This window comes from Coturnix japonica, chromosome 4 (assembly GCF_054131305.1).
Source record: "Coturnix japonica strain WE chromosome 4, WE-NBRP24, whole genome shotgun sequence".
NCBI classification, from domain to species: domain Eukaryota; kingdom Metazoa; phylum Chordata; class Aves; order Galliformes; family Phasianidae; genus Coturnix; species Coturnix japonica.
The window spans coordinates 60,573,421-60,593,193 of record NC_140666.1 but is presented as its reverse complement, the minus strand read 5'-3'; the positions used below and the strand labels follow the sequence as shown (position 1 = coordinate 60,593,193).

The following is a 19,773-nucleotide window of genomic DNA, read 5'->3' as shown; positions in this document are numbered from 1 at the left end:
TAGGAGGTGAAGCAAGGAAATTTGATTTTGGCAGCTTTTCTGGTGGGACAACAGACTTGTAGGAACATCACAGGAGCTTGATTTCTTGGCACCAAGGATCCTAATAGCACAGCATGCCACCTGTGATTCTCATTCCTAGAGGTGTGGGAAATGCTGCTGCCTTTGATTGATATCAGGCTCAGTAAAACAGGAGTTACTCATTGATCTAATGATCTTCTCTGCAAGCAGCTGAAGAGAGAGAGCAGAAGAGGCTTCCTTTGCCATTTCTGTATCTACAGTCTTTCCTTTTAGATGCCCGATATGCCTGAGGCAGCAAGAGTTTGAACTATGGCCATCAACACCATAGAACAGATCCAGCTGGCCGCTGAGTGGTTTGCTCTGTTGCAAACTCTCTGTGTTTTCACATTATGATTTTAACCATCCAACAGAAATCAGTGAATTAAAAAAAATAAAATCAAAATCAGAACAGAAAAGTGCTGGGGGAAGCAACAGGGCAGGCAGCCAGAGAAGCCACAGAGACCTTCATTTTCTTATGGTGACACTTGTGTTGGGATGCATACCCCTTATTTGCCATTTGCTGTCTGTGGATCACAGAGTGCCATGCCGCATGGTGGAAGCATGCTCTAAATTGCACTGCAAGCTGCTCCAGCTGCAACAAAGAGAGGCAGAGAGCCGCATGGGCACCGTGCATCCATGATCATTTTGTGCTGCAGAGCAGAGACTGGTGGCACCGTCACCAGCTGTCACCACCCAGCAGCAGGTCCTCAATGGGTGACCTCTGCACAGGTGTGGACAGCTGGCAGTGAACAGCAGGAGCTGTGGGAGGAATCGTGCTTAGAGGATGAGATCATGCAAACCCTGTAATTATGTACTGCCCTCTAATTATGACATTGAGATTTTCAGCTTGAGTCTTTAAAAACAAGTTTAAGAAGTGTCAATGCTGTAGTTACTCTAAAGCTTAGGATGTGTTAAGAAGTCCTGCTGGTGAAATAGTTTTTTTGTTTTGTTTTGTTTTCTTATGGAAGAAATTTGTTCCCTTCTTAACCATTTGTGTGACCAATGGAGAAATCAGCTTTAGCTAAAATCCCGAAGTATTTTCTTTTGAGTCTTTCTAAATATTGACTTTTGAAATGCTCCTTGTTGGTGATAATTATAGCAACGCTTGGCTCCAGCTGCAACAGAGGAAGGAAGATGCTTAAAGATGAGTTGCTCTCTAATGAATGCTACTTCTTCAAGTTTTATGGTTCATCTTGACCTCATTATTTTAATTATTCTTCTCTTTGCAGAGTTATAATCACTGTGAGGTATACATTACTTGACAGTATAAACAGCCTGTATGAACTGAGGGTAGTATGCCTGTACTACTGGCTTGATTACATTTGCCAAGAAAGGTCTTCAGAACCATACTACAGCTCCTCAAATTGCAGAGTGCCATCCTGTGGCATTGAGCTTATCAGTAGGGCTGAGGAACAGTTTGATTATAGCAATAGTCTGCACTTTTAAATTGCCATTATTGCAATTCTCTCCTCCAAAAGACAGAAAGCCTCTCTAACTAACATTCCCACCTCCAAAAACCAGCACTAAGACACTTCTCATAGCTTTCCCCTCAGATTTCCACTATTTACCTTGCCAAGGAGATATTGCAATGGGAGGTTTGGAGTTTGCTACCACATTCCAGAAGTACCTCCCTGGATCAGAACCCTGCCAAAAGCCAAAGCTTTCATGAGGTCCTGCAATGCGTGTTGTTTCTCCAAGTTGTGATAGAGACTTTTGGTCAGATTTGCTGTATCCACAGTTATAAAATGGCAGGCTTAGGAGAAGCTATCTGGGTAACAGAGATCACCTGTTTTTTATCTTCAGTGTTATGCTACCAGCAACTCTTATTTTTGTCTTTTTGCATTTGTAGTCATTTAATTTTTTCACCAATTTGATTTTTTTATTTCTAGAATAAGACCCTCAGGGTCCCTAGCCCTACTGTGCTATGGAAAGGAGGGGAGCCTTCTTCCCTGTCAGGACTTGGCACCAGTCTGTAAGGGATTTCTCTCTGACCTGCACCCTCTGAGCAAGGTAGGTGTTCCCAGCCTCTGTGTGCAAATCCTTAGAGCCTACCAAAACTATCTGCTGTATTATGCAGTGACTCTGGCAAACCACTTCTCATTTTAAGTCTTTTTCTTATGCTAGAAAGAACAGGTTTTGCCTCATTTAATTCAAACAAGCCCAAGGTCTTCTCACAGGTAACAGTGATTGGATGAGAGGTAATGGTTTTAGGTTGAGCCAGGGGAGGTTCAGGTTAGATGTTAGAATAAATTTCTTCTCTGAAAGGGTGTTGATGCATTGGCATAGGCTGCCCAAGGAGGTGGTGGAGTCATCATCCCTGGAGGTGTTCAAGAAATGTGGAGATGTGGTACTTATGAACACGGTTAGTGGGCAATATTGCTGGTAGGTGGATGGTTGGACTAGATGATCTTAGTGGTCTTTTACAACTTTGGTGATTTTATCATTCCAATATCATGTAGAGAACATATCAACTCAGAGGTTCCATATAGAGAGACATATATTACTATAGGAGCATATATCCTAAAGTTTGTTTTGTCAGTACTGTCATATTTAAAACTGTGTACCTTGCACATATTTTTCTACTTCCCCACATGGTCTGTTGTGCCCTGACAAGGCTTGCTGCTTTAGTGGAGGTCATGGTGGGAGTGCTGTAAGGCCCTTAGTTGAAAGCAAGAACTTAACTTGGTGTCTTCATGGTGTCTTCATAGTTGTTCGGTTTTCTTTTGACCACTCAGTCAGCCAGACTCAGTAGATGTTTCTGATAAGGCAGCTGCCTTCATTTTAAACAAGCCCTGTTAACAGTCTGACTATCTGTACTACCCTCAGTGCACTGCTGGTATAAACTGTGTGGGGTGAGCCCAAGAACAGAAATCCCATCAAGAGCATCCCTCAGATAGTACCTTGTGGTCGCCCCCTTTCCCAAAGCCATCTCCAGGCCCCCCTAGGTATCCCCTGCCACCCTCTGGGATGCAGTCACAGGACCAGGGACCATTAGGATGAGGATTCCTCACACCCATGCTGTGCTAGACCAGAACATCTCCTCCTCTTCAACTCTTGCCTACGTTCCCAGTCCCGTGCTTGTATTGTGCCAATTACCAGATGTGAGAGGATGTTTACCTGGGGTTTGATATATTACATCCTTTCAGCTTGAATCTCAGTGGGCAGGAGCAGCTGCAGGTTATAGTCAGAAATGACATGGTGTTACGCTCATTTCTGTAAGAGATAGCAGGCCTGTAATGCTTTTATCTCCCTAAATGTGGCCTTGCTTGCACAAGTGTTCCTGACTAAACAGTGCTCCCCTCAAAAGCTGAGGCCTCAGGTATCTTGCAGACATTCCCTGAATTTCCATCAGCCAACATGTGTGCTGCTTATCTTATGTAGATAAAGCCATGTTGAAAGCTAAAAGAGGTGAACAGCAAAGCCCTTGTTAGCTGGGTTCTGCTGTCTGCCTGATGAATGCAAGGGGAAAAGGGTTTCAGTGCCCAAGGCAGTTTCTGTGCCACCATTGGGCTGTAAATGTCACTCTGTGTCTCCCCAGCCAGCCCAAATATGGGCCTGACCAGTCCTAGCACCAATCCTGGTACTTTTAGTAAAATTCTGAAGGGAAAAGAATCTCCCCTCCAAAATCCTTTACCTGTGACATGTAAAGCTTTTATACAGAATAATTTATTTCCGTTTATAGCTCATTTCAAAACCACAATGCTCAGGGAATAAATGGGACACATGAGGGTTCAGGTTTTGTTTCACCCCAGAGTTGCAGAGATCAGGACCGCTAAAGGGCAAATGTGAATAATGAGGACATGCGAGCATCAACTGCACTGCACTCAAGTCATACTGATGCACGTGTGCACACACAAAGTAAATGCATATAGTGCTTCTGTGTGGCACACAGAAATAGGAGCATAGCAGAGATTTGCTGGGAAGCAAAAGGCAGAGCTGTAGCCTAAAGGCCAGTGAAATGTCGTTCATTCTCAACAGCTGGGCTTGATGGCACTAAGGAGACCTGACTGGGCGCTACAGGTTAATAAAACACAGAGCCACATTTTTATTTTGAACCAAAAGTTAAAATTTTATTTGGAATATCAATATACCAAAAAAAATAAAATAAAATAAAAACTTCCTTTTATGTAGTGAAATAGCCATTTGAAAATGGTAAAATAAAGACATTTCTCATACTATTCTCTCGTAGCTATTGTACATGTATTATTTTCAATTGTTTTTTTTTTTTTCGTTTTTTTTTTTTTTTTCTTTTTTATTATTTCTTTTTTTCTGAATAGAAATCTAACTCGAGCTTTAAGGCTCCTCAAAGCCCAAAGCATGTAGTGGCTCATTAGAGAAAGCAGATAAGTCAATCAGAGCTGTGTTTTTCCAGCAGACAGCCCTGTCTGAAGCTGTCCAGGGCCGGACAGACATGAGACTTCTCAGGAAGGTCATTGTTTCAGGGGAGTATCATTTCATATCCATTGGGAAATACCCTCCAGCCCCACTTCATGCAGCATTTTATTGAGCTTTATGATGCACTGGGAGGTCCCTGGTCTCCCTTCAGTGTAGGGCTCTTGTGCAGATCTCACCTCATTTGTGTTGAAGAAATCAAATTAATTCTACCCTGTGTGTGCTTGTTGCTCTACTAGAAAATAAGTCTGTAAAAAGGCACTGATCCTGCCCTTGGCCCTGTAAGCAAAGGGGTTCTATGGCCGTGTACACTGATCACAATGGAGCATTTGTAATAGCAGGATCAGGGACTAATTTTTAGCTTGTTTTTAATAAAATAAATGGGATGGGCAACCATCTTCTGCTGTATTTCACCTACTGTATCAGGGGGGTTGGACTCAATAGTCTCTACAGATCCCTTCTACCCCCTGCTATCCTGTGGGATTCCATGAAAATGTGTTGAAATAAAAGAGTAGAAACACACTGACAGTGCTGAGCTGTATTTCATCTCTTTAAGAAGGCTCATTGAAGCAGGTCTGGGAACCAGGACTGAGGACTAATGGCAGGACCTGGGCGGATTGTGTCACTACTCTCTGAACCAACCAGACTGCAATAGACTGAAGCAAAGCTGGTGGACATCTTCGGACACCTGACTAGCAATCTCATTTTCTGCAGGTATTCTGCTAAGTGTTGAGCTTATATGGCACAGTCTGCACTCTGCTGAGCTTTCTGCTGAGCTTTCTTCTTCAACCAAAGCCAGTTTTGTTACTTAAAGGTGGTTCTGCATTTATAACTTGTGTATCAATAGCTCTGTTTCTGGTTCTGAAGTACAGAGACAGTATGCAAATACTGGAGAAATTATGGCACATGCTTACAAAGGCTGCTGTGTCATGGCCACGGTAATTGGCGCCTTACACTGGCTGTTACCTGAAAACCTGATATTGATCCCCTAGGTGTCATTGCTCTCAGTTAATCCATTCTCCTGCATTTTTCTTTTTAGAAGAGAAAAACGACAGGCCCAGCAGTTGGCCAGCTGTTAAAGCACAGACCAGCAGACTGCAGGAGGCCTTTGGCTGCAGCCCCCTTCCATCACAGCCCACCCTGGGCTTGGCCCAGCCTCACGGCAAGCAGGCCACTGGGCACTAGTCAGTCCAGCAAGTAGCTCAGCCCTGTCCTCAAAGCTTCCTCCCAATCCAGGCACCGAATGGTCTCCACTGCCACCTCGCCTGTAGTTTGCGCTCCCCTACAAAACAAGCTTTATTTATCCCTACTGTTCAGCTGGACCTCTTCGAGTGATCCCCTTTGCATGCTTAAACCCTTAAGGTAAGACAGTGCTTTTATTAGTTTCCTCTGAAATTGTGGTGAAAGATGTCTTTGGGAAGCAGCCACTTATGTGTTATCAGTGAGCTGAGATGCACATCAATTGTGACTGACTTACAGGAGGCTTGTTAGCTTGAGGGCTTGCTTTCTCACAGGCACAGCTTGAAGGAACTTTAGAATTACTCAGCTTCTTAGTGTTTCCCTACTAAATCCTGCTCACAGTTGCCTATAGGTAAACCTGCAAACCCTACTGTTTTTATTGTGTCAGACACAAAGTACAGACCTCAGCCCTGGCAGACTGACCTTATCATCAGTGTAACTTGCCAGGCTTCAGCAGCGAATCCCCTGACACCACTGTGGTCACTGTTACAGTCCCATAATGTTTAGTGCACTATGCAAGCTGGAGTCCCCCAGAGTATGTGTGAATATGGCAGAACTGCAGCTTTAAGTAAAGTTACTGACAAAAAGGGTCCTGGTAGTGACAGAACAGTGAGCAAGTGTGGCCCCAAGGCTTAAACCAGGGGAAATAAGTAGGACCCAATTAGCTGTGTTTGGGTTGAAACGGCTGGGATATTAAAGGTGTCATTAACTTAGGGATGACTGTTTAAGTATATGGGTTAAAAGTGATGTCTAAATATCAAGTATGCACTTTTTAGAGGGGAAAAAAAAGAACGAAACAAAACAACTAAAAATGAAAACCAGTATATGTTGACTTTGGACTTACCCTCAACTTCTTTAATGTTAGTTGCCCCACTTGCCTCCAGTGTAAAATCTCAGAGGAGAAGCCCTACAGCCATATGACCTGAAGAAATGTCTCTGTGACATACCAGTTCCAACTTCTGATGACAGATGTATCATTTGTTCCTTACATATTTGATCTTGCTGTCCCTTCCTTACACACATACTCGCTGCCAAACCTATCCTCCCACTGGACTCCCCTTCCCCACTGGTTTCCCTGCACATCTAGGGCACACCTGTACTGCATCTGGATGAGGCCTGTAGACCAGTCCCCTGCTCTGGAGTTGCTAATGAGGCAGCAGAGGAAAGACTTAGCCCTTGGGATGGCTGGGGACACCTCCAGGTTTAACCTGTGGGCAAGCTGGGAGCCAACAACACCTGTGAGGTCTTTCAGGGAATGGGGGTAAAATGCCTGCTCTGCTCAACTCAGTGTCGGCATTGCCAGCATTTCCATCTGGCATACACAGAATGCTTTTTTTTTCCTCCTTCTTTTTTTTCCCCTCATGCAATTAAAGAACACAGTGTATAAAACACAGTGGGTTGTTTGCACACTTGTTAGCAACCCATTGTGTTTTCTGTCTGTGTAAAACTTGGGCCATGGGACTTCACCTAGCTGCGGCATCACTTCCTACTCGTAAAACTTCTTGGGCTTTTAAGCCTCTACCTGCAATCCTCCAGCTATCAGGGGTTGCATGCAGCTCCTTGCATGGCACGATGGGGCTTCTACCAACACTTCCCATTTAGGGGGTAGGTAACTTGAAATTTGGGTTTTCCCCGTTACTTGGTCTTCATAACCTGGTTCTTAGCCAGGGCAAAATTAAGCATGAGGATAAAGGCTTACTCAGCATTACAGTTATCTATTCCCAAGCTGTAGAACAAAATGATTTACACATTTAATTGGTTTTGCCTATTGTTTCAATGTATACAGTAGTCCTATTAATGAATATTGTAGCTTCATTACTGGTTATCACATTTTGCTGCTTGTTGTGTACCGTAAAATAACGTCAGCACATCAATAACTTAAATAACACAAATGTAAACATCTTTTCTGCTTGTTATAATTATGATTTTGGCCTACAGAGGCTTTTTGATTTGTAAGACCATTCACATAACATGGAATGTAACTTTATTTGTTTTTCTTTTGTATATAATGAGACACCGAAAGCCCTTGTCATCTCTTAACAAGATACTAAAGCAGCTCTGTTTCATGAATGACAGCACAATTAAAGCTAAAAATCATAATTGAGAAAACAAAACCAAACCCTTTGCACTGTACAATCTCAAATTAAAACAAGAAAGATAATGACAATCTTTTGCAATAGCCAGGAAATGTGATTCTCTGCCGCGGGGCTTTTTTCTTGCTGACAATTCACAGAACGTGTATATGGGTGTAGTTATAGGTGTGTGTATTCTACGCAGAACAGCAGTCCCTATTTTGTTGATCTAGTTCTTCTAATTGTTTAGTTAAGCTACCTAACTGATACAATTTAGAGTACTACATTAACACATTTAACATCAAGTTTACATACTTGCGTCTTTGAAATACTAGGAACTTTTACACATTTTATTTGGCTTTGTAAGGACTGGAATATCACAGATAATGCAATCTATTCGTCTTTGAGAGAATATGGCTGTTATCAACTAGCTCTCTAAGGTTCAGAGTGAAATATGTTTCTCCTTATTTCTGTAGCTGACTGCGGAGAAGAAGAGTTTCTTCGTTAGTGGTCAGTCTGATGTTACAGTACAGACTCTGCAGAGAGAGAGATACATGTTTAATGAAGAACAATTCTCTCTGGACATTAGAGCTAAGCTGTTGCAGCAAAATCGCTCCGCTCAGACTAATTTCCTATACCAATCCCAAGAAAATCTTATTCCGGGCACGTTTTGCAGTAGTATCTCCATGTGACCAGAGGAGGGCTCTTGGCACATCTTTGCCCAGCCTGGCAGGTGCGTTCAGAGGCACAGAGCCACCCAGGGTTGCCTGGTCCCGTGCTTCTTCCCCTTGCCTTGCCTCCCGGGTCCACCCGACGCACGGCTTGGGAATCAATGGGAAGAGGCGTCGCTCGCTGGCTAGAGTGGCTTCTCATTTCCCCTCATTCCATTCCGTGTTGCTGTGGGTTAATTTGAGATTGATGGATAATTCTTAAAAATCATGTTTCAGGAGTTGCCTCCCTCTCCTTCCTGAACATTCATCTGCTATTAGCCCCTGGTAATTTAGCAAATATCACTTGATTTAACCCTCTATGTCTTATCCTGCTGCAGAAACTCCTTGCCTTTAGCTGAAAAATGCACTTGGAAAATGCACTTGCTGAGATATGTATTGCAACAGCACATCTTTTCATGTTAGGCTCTTGTACAAGTCCTACTCCCTCCTGCACCCCAGAGAGGTGCCTGCCTCCCAGCTCTACTCCCTTGGCACGGGACAGAGCAGAGCACTCAATATCTTCTCGCTGCCATTCATGACCACAATGGAGTTCAACCGCTTTCCACATAGGTGTACGTGACATCCTCTTGGGTTTCCTTTTGGCTAAAGGTATAAACCTGTTACAGAAAAGATTTTTATTTCACAATCCTACCACTAATGTAAATGTTTTGTTCAAGTTAAATGCTGAAAAACTATCAGAATTTAGAAACTTTTTTTTCCACAATAAAATTCTTTTCCATCCCAGGGAAACACAGTTTATTTAATGTACTTTCTTTCCCCTCAATATTTTTCCTTTCTGCTTTTCTTCACTTCTCACTTATCTCATTTCTTTTCTGGAGCAGGCAGGTACAAGAAGGAAGGAGTCTTTCGTCAGCAGTCCTTTGAGTTAGAGTAGATTTCAGTGAGTCCTCACCATGATAGGATCATAAACTTACTGGGTTAAACCAAGCTAACTTTCCCTAAGCTGCCAAGTTTTAGCTGCACCGTACATATATGTGTTTCCTTGTGCCATTTTCTTTTCTTGTGAATTTGTTTTTCTTGATGACCCTGAGCTATGGCTTCTGTCTCATTCTCACCACTAGTCAACCTTCTTTGCTTTTGTTGTTTTGCCAATATAGGCCTCAAAGAAAAAATGGCAGAAGAGCACAAAGTAGCTGAGGTACATGAGAGAGGACCAGATGATGTTCTGCACGTGGGAATGGCACTGGCCATGCTGCATCCAGGAGAAGACCAGGTAGTTGATTACACAGCCGACCAACATCTGGGTGATCTGGGACAAGGTGATGAACATGGCAAACTTGCGTGAGACTCTGAAGCCAGCAGCCCGCAAGGCATAGTAAGAGTACATAACAGCGTGCACTCCATAGTTCATGGTCATAAACCAGCCACCGCCAGCCACCATGTCCTTGTAGGAATACCAAGAATAAAGTAACACAGTAATGTGATGGTACCAGTGTAAGAAGATGAGCTTCTGTTTCCTAAGAATAATGAATATTGTATCTCCTGCAACAAAAAGAAAAAACGGAAAAGAAAAAGAAGGGAGGAAATGAGAAACACATCAAACACAGTTACTGAATTCTGTAATGCTCTCTTCCCATTGCTCTTGCTAGAGCATACACTTTTGGAGCACGAAAGAGCACCTCAGCAACCGAACTCACAGCTTGTCAGATCTGAGCACCAGGTTGGGTCTGATATCTTGGTGCTTTTCGGAAAACCTAAGAATCCCCTTTTTGCTGACTGGACAGCCCCTGTTCAAAAACTCCATAGGTCTTTGCTGTGAACATAAAGTGTGAAAGCCCCAAGTGAGGCAGGTGGATATACATGCATCACCTCCAACTGTCAGACTCTTCATCATGCACTGCAACTACAAGAGAAAACCAGAGAACAGAAAATCTACAGAGGAAGCAGCACTGTGGTTTGAATGTCTACCTGCAACTGGCTCTAATTAAATATCATGCAAAAAGCTATTGCATATGTAAACTACATTACTGAAGGTATGTAACTGCCAGAAAGAAAAAAAAAAATGCTTTTAGAAAGAAACTTGGTTTATGTTGGAATGAACAGTCTCTCTGCAAGTTCATGTTACTGATGTAGAAAAGCACATTTCAAGTTTTATTCCTTGTTCTTGTCTTTTTCTTTCTTCTGCTTCTTGTGATTGCTCTGAGCATCCCAATTAGATCTACCTATACATAATTAGATATAATGAATATATATGTATGCTACTTATGTGCTATTGTTATGGACAGTGTTCCCAAACAGGTACCTTGAGATTTGAATCAGGGCCCTTATTTCAACATATATATCCCTGAAAATCCAAATAAGAGTATCAGTGAGGGCTGGAATTGAAACTGCACCATCTGCACTAGGTCTCCAAAAAGCCATAATACTTCTGTTTATCTCATTAGCTACAAGATGTTGACTCGCATTTCAATAAGCAATCATATGACCAATTTATTGTTGATACGTAGTTCAAGCTGATATCCTCCAATTTTAACCAAATGAGATTTCAGTGGTTTTGCAGTAATTTAAGCAGCAGGAAACCAAAGGATTCTGACACAGCAAAACAATTGGTGTCTGTCCCTTCCAGTGTTTATGCTGATGAATTGCAATCCTGTAATTTGCTGAATCAAATTCTCTGCTGAAAGGTAGACTTATTTTGCTGCACACCTGAACACAGTGAATTCTGCATCCCTTTGAGGTTTGGCAAAGGCATCCTCCAAAAGGAAAGCTGGAGGGCTGCTGAATCACTGTCTCCTTCCCATTAAAACAATCCTCTCTTATACTAATAAGCTGTGGGATCAGAACACGCACAGATGGGATGTTAAGTTGGCTTTGGCATGCATATCATAAGTATCATTACAAATAAATCACTGGAGTGACAGCCGTTTATAAAAAGCCGCATCACACTGGATTTGGGATTTAAAAAGCCACGGATGTTGTGGGAAACTGGCTTCTATCTAAAGATAGCTTTCAACATTCAGGGAGGAAGCACATTACTGTTCATAATTGTATGCCTGCACATATATTTAAGGATGAATGCTACAGAATGGAAGTAGCTTCTTGCCAACACAATGGCTCTAGCTCAGCCTCACACCAATATCCACAGGGTGGGTGGCTGCCAATGATGCTGCTCAGATTTGTCTGCAACCACTGACTACTTCAGAAGTGATTGGCCAGGCCTAGTAACACTGACGGGAATACCAGGGGAATCACCCTTTGTCCTCACAAAAGTTTCACGGGGAGCAGAAAGGATGTGATGTTTTCTCAACATCTGCATTGTGATCATGAAGTAATACTGGTCTCTCGGGGCTGAACCTGGACCTACAGATCTACTGCATGAACTTACAAAGCACGAGACCCCAGCTAAGAGCAATAGTGGACTTGTATCTCCCACTGCTGGAAGACATGGGGTAACAAGCACAAAAATGCAAAGCACATGAAGCATCCCTGACTGGCAAGTTTGGCTATTAGAAGGATGGCAGTGTGTTCCTGGCAAACTGCTGCAGACTTGAAAAAAAACCATCTCTGGAACTCCAACTCTAACTGATGTTTCCTGACAGAGATTTCTTACTAGCTTTTCCTGGTTGTCATTCTACCTACAGCTCTTACTGTGTCAGGATGCCAAATATCCTTGAGTAGTGGCCACTTGCAGATGAAGACAATATGTGTAACAGCAGGAGCTCTAAAGAGGAACAGGAAAACCTTTTGCCACTTACTTACAGAATGCATCACAACTGTGTGAATCTGTGGCTGATGTCCAGCTGTTGTTAGATAGCTAAAATCCACAGCTGGCAGATAGGCTACATGAATTAATGGACAGGTTGGTGATGTGGCAGACTCCAGTCCTTTAAATACACTGGAGCTTAGTTGAGGACTTGGACCTACCTGTTCTGTTACCTGAAACCAATGTTATTGTAGGTGTGCTGACAAAGGCTAGGAGAAAGCTCAGAAAGCTGAGCTGCAATTTCAGCTTTGAAGATGTGTCTAAATGAGGCACACTTTGGAGACCTCCGTCTGGACAGCCTGAGGTGTATATACATACGTAAGACTGTCCTGTATGACTAGAGCAACCAATCTAAGGGCTTTACGCTCTGCCAAATTACTTGCAAAATGAAGTTTTGAAACAATGACAAAGGCCCAGCTGTTTTTCAGAAAGACTGACAGGCAGAGGATAAAGCACTGAACTTGATGGCATTTAGAGAGAATGCTCTCTTCAGTCTGCTCAAATAGGCATAGCAAGAAAAAGGGAGACAGGGTACTCACCTAGTTCAGGTGCTTTGCTTAGCACAAATGCATATGCCCAGAATTTGCTGACAGGTCCAATGTAAAAACTCTGGTCACACACTGACTGCTTCAGGCCTTTGGTCATCAAAATGTACAGCATGTAAGGAGCAGTTCGAACAGCACCGAATATACTTTAAAACAAAAAGAGAAAATGAAGAAAGTTGAGTAGATACTTGGCATCTACATGTGGTCACTTCAATTCATTATGAGAAAAAAAAGCCATAGATGTGCTGAAAAAAATGAGCTTGAGACAGCCTTAAAGTTGAAGTAATTCTTCTGGCTTCTAGGAAGGTATTCTGAACTCATATTTGCAAAGTGGACTGCAGTAGTATGCCCTGGTGAAAGTCTGGAAAGGTAACATCAATGGTTTTTATTTCGTTACTACAGGAAGGAGCCTTCTGTTTTCTGGAACTGTTGGAGACCCCTAATTCCACTGAAAACAACATGCAGAGTTTTGAGGCAGGTGGCTAGAATATTACAAGACACGAGTTAATACAGAGCTGTCATCAATACAACCAGGAGCAACTCCCTCTTCTGATTTCCTGGGTTTTCTCTTGTCTCTCCCTGTACGTGTTACATCCACAGGAGTTCTGAGCAGTGAAGAAAACAGGCAGGGTGCACAGATTGTAGCGGGATGTTGTGGTCAGGGCTGGTGGTTTGGTGCACGTGCTGACTTCGTCTCTTAACAGGTCACTGCTAACAGAAGAACTGACTGGTTGAACTGTTGTAAACAGCATAGATTCACCCTCATGTCACCAGTGAGGTGCAAGGTAACAGTGTTCTGTAAATGAGAAACATCATGAGTTTTGAAATTATACTAATTAGTGCAATTACAGAGGAGATAGGTTCAGATAACAGAAGACACCCAGCTGATGGAAAGAGATTCTGTCTCAGCAGTGAGGCACTTGGCAGAAGTAATTGCCTCGCAAGAACACACTTGCTCATTGTTTAACACCATCACTTGGTGGGCCTTCAAAAGCCATGATGAATATAGAGTGAAACAAGCACCTTTCAGAAAACTGGAGCAAAGGCCAAAATCCCTCTGGGGTTGAGTACATCTTACTTCATATCACACATCCCTGTGCTTCTACTCAGGTACACCTTATCTCCCTTCTAGCTTCTCTGTGGCCCTGTTCTACCTGTCTTACTTGGTCAGACTGGATGGTTCAAGTAAGCCTGTACAGCTCTTGATTTTTAAATTATTTGCATAAAGTACTCAGATTTCCAAATCTACGGCATTTATGTAACCAGTCCGACTTGCCTGCTGTTAGCAGCAATACTGCCCTTTGCCCACCCTTGCCCACTGCACGTTATGCTCCTGCGCTTTTCCATTTTGCTGCACGAGTTTTGGCTGTGCTGTCAGAAAATTCAGACAATGGTCAACACTGCTCTGTTCTCCTTAGAAGCTACTATTATTAGCTGCTATTTGAATGGTGGTATTTGCTCATGGCTTCTACTGCCAGACAAGTCCTCCTGTTCTGCACGCAAACAAAAAACCCATCCTGCTGTGGTACAGGTTTACAGAAGGTATTTAGGTAAGCCTAGGTTTCCCAACAGAGCCACCCAAAGTTTTGCATACATTCCCACGACTAGGCAGGACAGCAGTGGTAGTCCCTCACATACAGATTTTGGACTCATCCATCCCTTCACAATGAATGGAAAGTGCAGCACTCCAGGCGTCTCTGCAGCCTGCAGTGTGGTTCCTCCTCAGAGAGATTTTCCCTCCCAGAAGTGCTGCCTGTGCACGTTTTTCTCACGTCTTTCTGGCATCGGTCCCTTCCACCTGGCAGAGAGTGCCCAAGCCTGCTGAAGGAGTTGTGAAACTGGGCGCAACTTGCTCCATGCCTTCTCTCCAACGTTTCACTCTGTTTTCCTAGGAGCTGCATTTCTTGTTCTCAAGAAGACAGGAGATCTTCACAGCAACATGATCAAATCACTTCCTGAGGCACTGAACTCCTCAACTTGGCCAGGGCAGGCTACTGCTTGCCTCCTGCGTTTCAGGTGGTGGTAAAACCAGGTGGAGGAAGATGGAGAAGAAGAGCTAACAATACACAGCCATTTACCTAGTTCTCTAATTAGCAAAGACTTCAAAGCTGACATTAAAATGGAAAAAAAAAAAAAAAAAAAAAAAAAAAGGACAAAATCTAGAGTTAGGAAATCAAACAGCTGCAACTATGAGCCTTTGTTTGCAAAGAAACTGTACTGCTCTTCTAAAATATCATATATTACTGAAGTTTTAAAGCCAAGAACTCACGAGCACATACTCAGATGAGAGGAGCACTGACTCAAGCAAGAGGTAGATATTGATTTAACTGCAGGTGACTCAGAACGGATGCCCATTGACTTCATCTGGACTGATAAGAAAGCAGAAGAGTATTTGCCTTGTGAGGACGGCACAGTCACGCTTTGCTGTCCTGCATGGATGTGACTCTTCCTGTCTTCCTGTTAAGCAACAATCGCAGAGCTCTCCTTGGAGCAGGCACACTTGGGCACACACTCATTCTTAATTGCAGCAGGAGTAATTTCGTGGTACGGCAGCTTCCCTAAAAAGAGGTTCATGACTCCAGAAGCGGCAACAGCTTAGTGTGGTGTGTCAGACTGACCTAAAATCATTATCAGTGAAGAACAAACTAGATTTTAGTATAATTCACAAAGAAAGGCTTTATAAATAAGAGGGAAACTGGAAGTAACTGATCTGGCTGATCCTAATACTTGCCATGGACAGGTAGCTATTTGTGCCAAAACACTTGCCAACAAGCACAGACCACTGGAGACAGATGCCTGCAAACACGCCTTGGATCCAGAGAGCTTGTTGTGCTTCTTCCACTTAATCTTGTTTGCACTGTGAGGTAAGATCAACCAACACATTTCTATCTTGCAAAGACACGATGTGCAGCAAAGTGATAAGACTGCTTGCTCAGTAAATCACTTCTGTTTCATTTTGCCCTCGCCCTGCTCTGTGCTGTAGCTTTTGTGAGGTATTGAAGAGAACTGCTTACCAAAGCAGTCTGTCTAGCGCGAATCATCCGCAGGGATTTCAGAAATAAGGTAGCAGTGAATTATTGTACAATTACAGCCTTTTGCAACAAGAGAGACTGATCAGAAACAAACTACACCAGCTAATGCAGCTTTCTCATCTATTCAGACTCAAAATGTCCTACATTCTCCTCCCTGCAGGCAGTGGCTGCTCTGCTAGGCTAACAAATGCCCAGCTGATATTTTGCTGGCTATAACATGAGCAAAACACATCCATGAGTAAAATAAAATCTAAAACTTTTCCCTCATAAACTTAATTTCAAACGTAGGCCTTAAAAGCCATCACACGCATGGGTCAGGGCAGCATTTTTGAAGGAAAACTGAGGGCCAGGAGCTCCCTGATGTGGCAGAAGACAGAAACAGGCATCAGTGGCCAAAGGCTGCTCACTGCTCCATGTTTCCTCCACCCTGCTGTCAGAAGCATGGCTCCCAAAAGTCAGAAAGGGCAGCAGGCAGCTGTGGCCTCAGCTGTCACTGTGGCAGGCCCAGCTCCTCCTGCTGCAGCTACTTCCCTGCAACTGGCACTGCTCAGACCACATCCCAGCCCAGGAGCAATACTGCAGGACTGAGCAGGAAGCATGGCTTCTGCTTTAAAAAATAAATTGAAAAAGCTAAAGAAATCCAGGCTTACATTTATCCCACAACAATGGCATTATTGCATTTTGTAATGTCCTACTCAGACATTACTCATTCTGATAATATTTTCCTATCTAGAAACAAGCCCACACCCCAACTTTTCAGCACACAGTTCAGCTCACAATGCAGCAGCACTGTGAGATTCACAGAGAGGAAATCCTTTACTCTGGGTTTGTGCCCTAAAAAATACCAAACAAGCTGATCCAACACCCTGTGCCTATCGGCTGGGTCTCTGAAGAGACAGTGACCAGAATGAGTGTAAAATACATTAGCCAGAGGTGTCAGAAGTGAAACGCTTCTATTTTCTAAAGCATGCCCCCATGCACTGTAATCTGCAGATGTGGCACCAGCAAGGAGCAGCAACAGGGAGCACATGCACAGCAAGACTGTGCTGTGCTGCTCAGTACTAGAGAATTACCACAGGGACTTTGTGGGGACATGGCTGGTCTAGCACCCAGAGCCCCATAGGCTGGCTGGGGGAAAACAAAACCCAGATCTGCCCAGGAAGCAAGTCACAGAATCTCTGCAAATGCAGTGCCCCCCAAAGTGTGGTCCTGGAGCACCCAAACTGAGGATAATCGGGGCCCAGGAGAGCAGGCTTTCCTCACCAACTCCGGCACCCGCATGGCCTCGCAGTCCTTCCTTGTCACACCATAACGGTGAGAACAAAGGAGGCAGCTTTTTTTCATTTTAGCATGCAAAATATTTACAGAGGAAGGACACCGAGTTAGAAAGAGATGTTCAAAGGTCAGCCCCACCGACGAATGTGGAGCTTTCTAAACCTCCTTTGTGATAAACCAGGCTGCATTCAGCTTTCAGGCCTATTCAGCAAGTGTTTTGCTTGTCAGATCAAGTTTCCTTTCTCCTTTTTGCTTGGTCTCTTAACAAAATCAAACAGCCTTTCTGTGCCCTACTGCCTGAGACCTGCCATTCTAATATGGGAGCAAGAGGCTGTGGAGTACGTTGTGTGTGGGGTGATCACAGGGTGCATAGACACCCCTTGGGCTGGCAGCACAAGGTAGCCTGGAAGCACATAAAATATAAGCAGATACTGGGAAAACATACTGAGAAAGCACCTGTATGAGAAGTAACTGCCTGGATTAAGTTTCTTGAACAGAAATGCAGCTGAAACCACCTCCAGTAGAGAAGCTCTTAGCCCCCCACTTAGCTACCCCTGAATTTGACATGGCCAAGAAACTCAGAAACTCCTGAAATAAAAAGCAGTAAACTAAGACCAGTGTGGACAGGCAAAGCAGTCAAAACACAATGTACTTGCTGCATTGCTACGGTAGCGGTGGTGATCAATGGGAAAGGAGTAATTTTATGGAGCTATTTGCCTCCTCCAAACCTAAAATCAATCACAGAATCATAGAACAGCTTCAGTTGGAAAGAACCTTACAGATAACGCAGTTCTGACCCCCCCTCTGCCATAGGCTGGTTTCTCCCATGCTGTCAGACTGCCCAGAGCCCCAACCAAGCTGGCCTTGAATGCCTCCAGGGATGGGGCATCTTCAGGTTCTCTGGGCAGCACTGCCAGGGCTTCACCATCTTCTGAGTAAAGAATTTCTTTCTAACAAACATCTAATCTAAATCTCCCTTCTTTTAGTTTAAAGCCATTCCCCCTTGTCCTGTCTGTGTTTACACTCTCTGGTGGCCTCAGGCCCTGCAGGAGTAGTGTTCTAGGAGACAACAAGCTTTTGTGTTAGCAAGGAAAAGACCGTCATAGGAAATTTTAGTAGTTACCACAGGAGATAGGGCAGGCCACCTTCATCCTCCACACTAAAATATGAAGTCACATTTCTTTCAGTTCCACCAAGATCCAGTTGCAGTGAGGGTAATGACCAAGTTGAAATCAAAGGGAATGTCCAGGTTAAAGCAGTTCCTTGGGTGGTGCAAAATGAGGAAAGAATATTATGGCTGGGGCTGAGCCTACTGGTTTTTATAGGTGCCTGGCACCCATTTGAAGCCTATTGTTCCCAAACCCTTTGGAGCAGACATGCACTACAGTTTCAAGGCTGGAGAAGAATTAAAGACATAACAATAACCTTTCAAGAGTCTGCAGAGATGACATTTGTTCCCCTGCAGGGAGGGGACTAGCAAGACGTGCCTCGTGAAATACCAGCTTCCTGACATAAGGAAGCATAGGCTGAGCAAGAAATACATTTCCTGACTAATTGCTCTTAAATTTAATTAATGAATGCAGGAATGTATATGGCATAGAAACTATAAGGTTGCTTTAGGCTTATCTATCTGTGATTGCAAAATCACGGTATCCTTGCAGCAGAGTGAGCAACCATAAACTAAGAAACCAATCATTAACTACAGATGAAACATGGGAAATAACTGGCTGTCATTCAGTGGCCTACATGGAATTGATGGATTCTATCTGGATCTAAAGTGGCCCAGTCAGTGCAATAGGACACGTTCTCTAATCTCACAGAAAAGCAGCCTAGAAAAGGATCTGGAATCCAGCATTCTAAATGGTCAATGTGGTGCAAAGACAGCACACATGAATTTTTTTCTAATTTATTTAATATTTTAGTAACTGACTAGAAGAGCCATTTCATATGTCTGCAGCTGGAGATTAAAAATATTTTGCTCAGTTTGTTGAACTGAGGGTTACATTTTTCAACTAGATGTATCAGCCTCTTGGGTAGTGAAGGATATATGGTGATATTTGTATTCACTAAATAATAAAAAACTTTGGAAAAAAATAATACTATCTAGATATTTGGCCACTCTTGACTCTAAACGTAACATTTATGAAGCATTTTACAAGCATTTAAAGGAGGAGACTTAATAGTGAGTTACTTTGAAATCCTACAGACACACTTGTTCAAATTATGGCAGATAAACTGAGCCCAACTGTTATTTTTATGTTAACCTTCTCTGCCATTATAAATAGGCTGTTGTTCCACCATCTTTCAACATTTCTGAGGTGCTTTTGAGCAACATCAGGGTTAGATACGGAAAGAGAGAGACCTGGCCCTGCAGAGACTGTTCTCAGCAAGCACACACAAACCACCTTCTTGTTTTCCCTCCCAGAACTGGCCTCAGTACCTCACAGAAAAACTCCATCCCCTTATCAAATCTGCTTGTGATGAAAAGGACATCTCCACTCCTTCCACAGAGCAGACCTTCCTTGTTGCTGTACCAAAATTTTGGTCTTATCTGCTTTCCAACAGCCAAGTGATCTACCACTGCCAGCTTGGGTTGTCCCACAGATATCAGTGCCTCAGCAATATCCACGCCAGCAATTGCTTTAGCTCAGATGTCTATGTATCAAGATCTGCCAAGGACAAAGCTGTTCTTCAGCTGGATTACATTCAGGTTTAGACCTAACTTCC

The 19,773-nt window shown here is 43.4% G+C and overlaps 1 protein-coding gene across 5 annotated transcripts in view; it reads right to left on the bottom strand.

Moving 5' to 3' along the window:
• Nucleotides 1-7,655: 7,655 nt before the first annotated feature.
• The window catches only part of ELOVL6 (ELOVL fatty acid elongase 6), a 64,196-nt gene continuing 52,078 nt past the window's right edge, over nucleotides 7,656-19,773 (bottom strand). For all 5 annotated transcript variants that reach the window (XM_085547061.1, XM_085547060.1, XM_015861984.3 and 2 more), the window contains 2 exons: nucleotides 12,734-12,885; nucleotides 7,656-9,973 (listed from right to left, as the gene is read on the bottom strand). In XM_085547061.1, coding sequence (XP_085403187.1) covers nucleotides 9,549-9,973; nucleotides 12,734-12,885 — 577 coding nt within the window. In that variant the 3' untranslated portion in view covers nucleotides 7,656-9,548. The remainder of the gene's footprint in view (nucleotides 9,974-12,733; nucleotides 12,886-19,773) is intronic.